Source organism: Herpailurus yagouaroundi, unplaced genomic scaffold, assembly GCF_014898765.1.
Source record: "Herpailurus yagouaroundi ecotype Mexico unplaced genomic scaffold, PumYag 254, whole genome shotgun sequence".
Classification (NCBI taxonomy): Eukaryota; Metazoa; Chordata; class Mammalia; order Carnivora; family Felidae; genus Herpailurus; species Herpailurus yagouaroundi.
In genome coordinates, this window is record NW_024412471.1 from 782,551 (window position 1) to 788,268 (window position 5,718).

General features: G+C 42.2%; 1 protein-coding gene across 1 annotated transcript in view; it reads left to right on the forward strand.

Moving 5' to 3' along the window:
* TCHH (trichohyalin) overlaps positions 1-1,828 on the forward strand; it is a 7,130-nt gene extending 5,302 nt beyond the window's left edge. Inside the window, 1 exon segment of the mRNA XM_040461086.1 lies at positions 1-1,828. This exon segment is cut by the window's left edge and continues 13 nt beyond it. Within this exon segment, the coding sequence (XP_040317020.1) occupies positions 1-779 (779 nt within the window). The 3' untranslated portion in view covers positions 780-1,828.
* The last annotated feature ends 3,890 nt before the right edge of the window (positions 1,829-5,718 follow it).

Sequence of the window (5,718 nt, forward strand, 5' to 3'; positions counted from 1 at the left end):
GCGACAGAAACTTCCGTGAGGAGGAACAGCTCCTGCAGGAAAGGGAACAGCTGCGTCGCCAGGAGCGCGACAGAAAGTTCCGTGAGGAAGAACAGCTCCTGCAGGAAAGGGAAGAACAGCTGCGCCGCCCAGAGCGCGACAGAAAGTTCCGCGAGGAGGAATTGCTGCGTCGCCAGGAGCGCGACAGAAAGTTCCGTGAGGAGGAACAGCTCCTGCAGGAAAGGGAAGAAGAGCTGCGCCTCCAGGAGCGCGACAGAAAGTTCCTCGAGGAGGAAGACTTGCGCCGCCAGGAACGCGACAGAAAGTTCCGGGAGGGGGAACAGAGGCTGCGCCGCCGCCGAGGACTAGATGGTACCCTCTCTCAGGAGGAGCAACTGAAGGGTGCTGAACAAGAGCAAGAGCAGAGCGTCCAGCAGGAGAGAGAAGAAAAGCGACACCGACAGGAGCAGGACAGGCAGTTCCTCGAGGAAGAAGAGCAACTGCCACGCGAAGAGCAGGAAGAGCTGAGGCGCCGGCAGGAGCGAGGCCAGCAGTACCGCGTGGAGGAGCAGTTTGCCAGGGAGAAGAGGCGACGTCAGGAACAAGAACTGCGGCAAGAAGAGCAAAGACGCCGCCAGCGGGAGGAGGAACGAAGGCACCGCGGGCAAGTCTGGGAAGACGGAGACAGGGGCCGTCGGCAGACTCTGGAGCCAGGCAAGAGTCAGTTTGCCAGTGTCCCGGTGCGCTCCAGCCCTCTCTATGAATATATCCAAGAGCAGAGATCTCAGTACCGCCCTTAAGAGATGCTGCCAATATCCTGACACCTGCCAAAGCTTCCAGCAAAGGAAAAAGAAACACTGGATACCAAATGACTCAAATGTTTCTGGTTGTGGGAGAACTCTCTGATATTCCAAAATCTTTTTTTTCCAAAATCTTAAACTACACTCATTTCATGTACCTTGTACTCTTGCCTTTTATTCTTCCTCAAGTAGTTCTTTACTGCAGGGTGTCTTTGCTCTTTGGTGCAGATGTGGTGTGCAATTTTTAAAAATCTAAATCATTTAATTTGTTTAAGGAGTTTTGTTTCGGGAACGTTTATTGCTTTCGAATAACAAGAATAACAATGATTTAAGATTCAAAAGAATTGGGTCTGTTTTTTTCAATGGTTGATTCATCTTATGGAGAGTTTAGATATTTTTTATGTTCCAGTTGGCATTTTTTTTTTCTTGAGCCTAAATTACACTAATATTTACCTCCAAATAGACTCTCATTTTTTGGCATAATTAACACAGATTCTGCAAGGGGGCTGAATTTTTACAAGCCTTGAATACCGAAGGGCAGGGGAGGAGGAGGGAGTGACTTCTACAGAAAAATTCCCTGTGAAATCAACCCCTAACTGGAAGAAATCTGAAGATTTAGCTTAAAAACCTAGAATTTGAATTTGATTTTTTTCATACTTGATAAGCACTTAAAATCTCCTGAGCCAAAAGCAAGGTATTTCCCAAAAAACTCCAGAGCTCAAAATTTAAAACTGTCTACTGTAGTCTGTAGTGTTCAGTTCTTTCCCCCCAATCTTTGATGAATTTGAGAATATTCCTACCTTTGTTCATTTTAACTGAGAGAGAACCTGCTCAAGATCCTATAAACATCTATTTCACTCTAGAGTCAAAAGGAGATCAAAGCATTTTCGGGGAAGGAAAGGGAAAAATTTGTGAACAGAAGGGCAAGTTCCCAGAAGCCCTTAGATGAGACCCATCAGCTCACAATCCTTTGAGACCTATTGATACTACCTTGGAGACATTCTTGTTGAAATGATTGGACTGTGTAAAAAATAAATGTTTGGCAAACAGTTATTTTCGTCTGTTTTGATTATGCATCAAATCATGACATCTGTTGGTCTGTAACTGATATAAGTTCCCACTAAGAAGCATTTGGCTACTATTATCCATGTCTAAATAGGAAAAAGGGAGGAGAAAAACTATTTTCCCCAACCATTTTTCCCTATTAGGTTGAACCCTATGTTATTTCCATCCCCAAGCTATACAATTCTCTTTCCAAAGGCTTTTATTCTTGACCCCACAGCTTTCTGTGTCCTTTCTTGCAGTGACTCACTGGTCATGACATTATTATTTGTATAATGTCATGGACTAGTGTTTGTTAATATTTCCTTCTAAGGCTACAGCAGCTTCTTGGTTTCTGATGTCTGATAAGCCAATAGTAACAAATGGCCTGAAAGTCCAGCTCAGTATTATAGAAATTGTAGATGACCTGTTGATTTAAGCAACATAATCCATGAGGTGACTTAGTCAGAAGATGCTTATACCAATCAGGCCAAAGTATCAAATTGTTATCTAATAATCTAAATACCTCTGTATCACCTGCTGAAGTCTATATTTAGTATCCATACCTTAGTAACTAGGAATAAGTCCAAGAAGGCCCTGATCCAGGATAGAACCATTTCTAATTGTGAGGGTCATGGATGAGAAGATGTTCTAAGTTATAGACACTTAACATTTTTGATCAATGGTACAAACAATAAAGCTAAGCCTGCAGCTCCTGAGAATTGTTCTGGTAAAGTAACATTTTCTGCAAGGAACACCAGCCTTTCTCTCACTTTAACACAAATAGCAGAAGCCCACCAAGGATAGAACCTGGGAATCCCCTGACGCTACCTTGAAACTTCATCTCTTTCAAATGATTTCTAACTGCAAAACTGTTTTCCCCTTAAGGTAAGTATAAGTGATTATTTAAGGATCTTCACAGGGTGCCTGGGTGGCTCAATCAGTTGGGTGTCAGACTTTGGCTCTGGTCATGATCTCACAGTTCATGGGTTCAAGCCCCACATCAGACTCTGTGCTAACAGCTCAGAGACTAGAGTCTGCTTTGGATTTTGTGTCTCCCTCTCTCTCTGCCCCTTCCCTGTTCTCTCTCTCTCTCCCTCTCTCTCTCAAAAATAAACATTTAAAAAAATGTTTTTTAAGGATCTTCACAGAAACCCTGGAAAAGTCTTACTGGTTTTCCCCAGGATCCTCTCAATGGGCACTCATCTCAGAGCCTCCTTATAAATGTCAGCCCCAGGATACTCCTGAAATATACACTCATCATCTAAGCAAGAGTTCAACTATAATAAAAACAATCAAATCCCTTCAGACTTCTTGTAGCACTTTACAAGATGAGGAAAGAGGTTCCAAAGAAGAAAGTACTGTTTCATCAGCTATAATAACATGTAGTTTAAAAAAAAAAAAACCCAGCCAGTTCATGCCCTATGGCTCCTTTTTTAGTTGCTGGCAAGCCAGTCTTCCTACTCCACCTGGATAATGCACATGTATAGACAGAACCTTGAGGCTGTTGGGCAACTGGCTGCCTAACTGTAAACTGGGAGCTCTATTAACATTACCTTGGCTGATGGGGTGCCTGGGTGGCTCAAGTCAGTTGGACATCCGACTTCAGCTTAGGTCATGATCTCATAGTTCATGAGTTCAAGCCCCATCTTGGGCTCTGTGCTGACAGCTCAGAGCCTGGAACCTGCTCTGTATTCTTTGTCCCTCTCTCTCTCTGCCCCTCCCCAGCTGAGGCTCTGTCTCTCCCTCAAAAATAAATAAAAACATTTAAAAGAACAACAACAACAAAAACATTACCTTAGCTGCTGCTGGGGAATGGGGTTGACAGTTTAATACATATGCTCTGTGATGAAAAAGCTAATTTCCATGTTATGTGCTGAATTATGTCCCCTCTATGGGTTTATATGTTGAAGTCCTAACCCTCAACATGTTAGAATGTAATCGTATTTGGATATACAGTATTTGAATAGGCAATTAAATTGAAATGAGGTCATTAGGTGGGCCCTAATCTAATATGAATGATGTCCTTATAAGAGGAAATTTGGACACAAACACAGAGGGAAGATAATCTGAGAACACAGGAAGAAAATGGCTGTCTACAAGCCAAGGATAGAGATCCTTGGAACAGATCCTTCCCTCACGGCCCTCAGAGGAAATGAACCCTCCCAACACCTTCATCTTATACTTCTAATGTCCGGAACTGTAAGAAAACAAATTTATGTTGGTTAAACCACCCAGTCTGGGCATTTTGTTATGATAGCACTAACAAACTAACACAATGTAAGGTGAGGTTATATTGCTAGGGTAACATATCTGTATTGTAATTATAATGATCTTTATCCTTTGACATTGTACAAGCAGATCCTGTTTCCTTAAAGACACTACTGTGGTTCGTTTTGTTTTGTTTTTTAATTTTATTTTAGAGAGAGTGCAAGTGGGGGAGAAGCAGAGAGAGAGGGAGAGAGAGAATCTCAATCACGTTGCATGCCCAGCACAGAGCCCAATACAGGGCTGAATCCCGTGACCCTGGGATCATGACCTGAGCCAAAACCAAGAGTTGAACACTCAACCAACTGAGCCACCTACGCACCCCTCAAAGGCACTATTTTATTAAATCTGCCATGGGACGCCTGGGTGGCGCAGACGGTTAAGCGTCCGACTTCAGCCAGGTCACGATCTCGCGGTCCGTGAGTTCGAGCCCCGCGTCGGGCTCTGGGCTGATGGCTCAGAGCCTGGAGCCTGTTTCCGATTCTGTGTCTCCCTCTCTCTCTGCCCCTCCCCCGTTCATGCTCTGTCTCTCTCTGTCCCAAAAAATAAATAAATGTTGAAAAAAAAATTAAAATAAATAAATAAATCTGCCATAGTTGCTATGGTGCAGTGGAAACAATGCTACAAGGAATCAGGTTCATTCGTTCATTCAGCAAATATTGAGTTCTTGCTATGTGCAAGGCTTTCTAAGGCAATGTGCATACAGTAGCAAAATAGTCCTTCTCACCTGTTCCTTCATTTAACTGTCTATGTGTCCTTGTGCAAGCCACTTAAGCTTTCTGTGCCTTATTTCATGTTTCAAACTATTAGGTTGAAATATCCATCACCAAGGTTATTCCTAGGACTGAAAAAAAATTACTTTAATTCTAACGTTCACTTTGTTCGACTAAAAGTCTAAAAGCAATGCAAATAATGTCTCACCCCAGCCTCTACTTTGAGCTAAAAAAAAGCAGGAAAAAGAACTGATGGTGATCATCAGAGCCTAGTTCTAGCTTCAAAGATCTTTCCTTTCTAGACAATCAGATCTGAACTTCCTTCCCTCTATCATCCCTGTTCCTCTCAAAAGTGCTTTCCTTTCATCCCAGGTTTATTCACTGAGGGAGAAGACCCTAAACGTACCCCACTTTCTATGATCCTAGAACCGCACATATACATTTAATTACTCCCATATGTTTCAGAGGAGAAAACAAAGTCCTGAAACTTGGTTTCACTCAAAGTAAAAGTCAGTGGCCATTATTTAAGTATGAACCCATCTCTGCTTGATCTTCTGCACTAATTACATATTGCTACTATTTTCATTCAGTCATAGTAATTAGTCTGTTGAGCAAGTGTGCTGGTAATATAAGCCACTGAAGATTATGATCTATGTAATATGTAATAAGCACGTTTCCCTTGTTAAAGAGCTGACAGTCACATGCAATAACCCGAAATTAATGCAAAACATAGATTTCTGAGTAGGTTATTTTCTGAACCCTCAGGACATCTATGGCAAATATTCAAATTACAAAAACTTTTAAAACTTTGATTTCTATTTGTCATCACTCCGCTAAAAATGGTTGTGGCATTTTCTGCAAGGTAAAGTTTAAGATCTTCAGTTTGGAATGTAAGGCCCTCCACATTCTAGAGATAA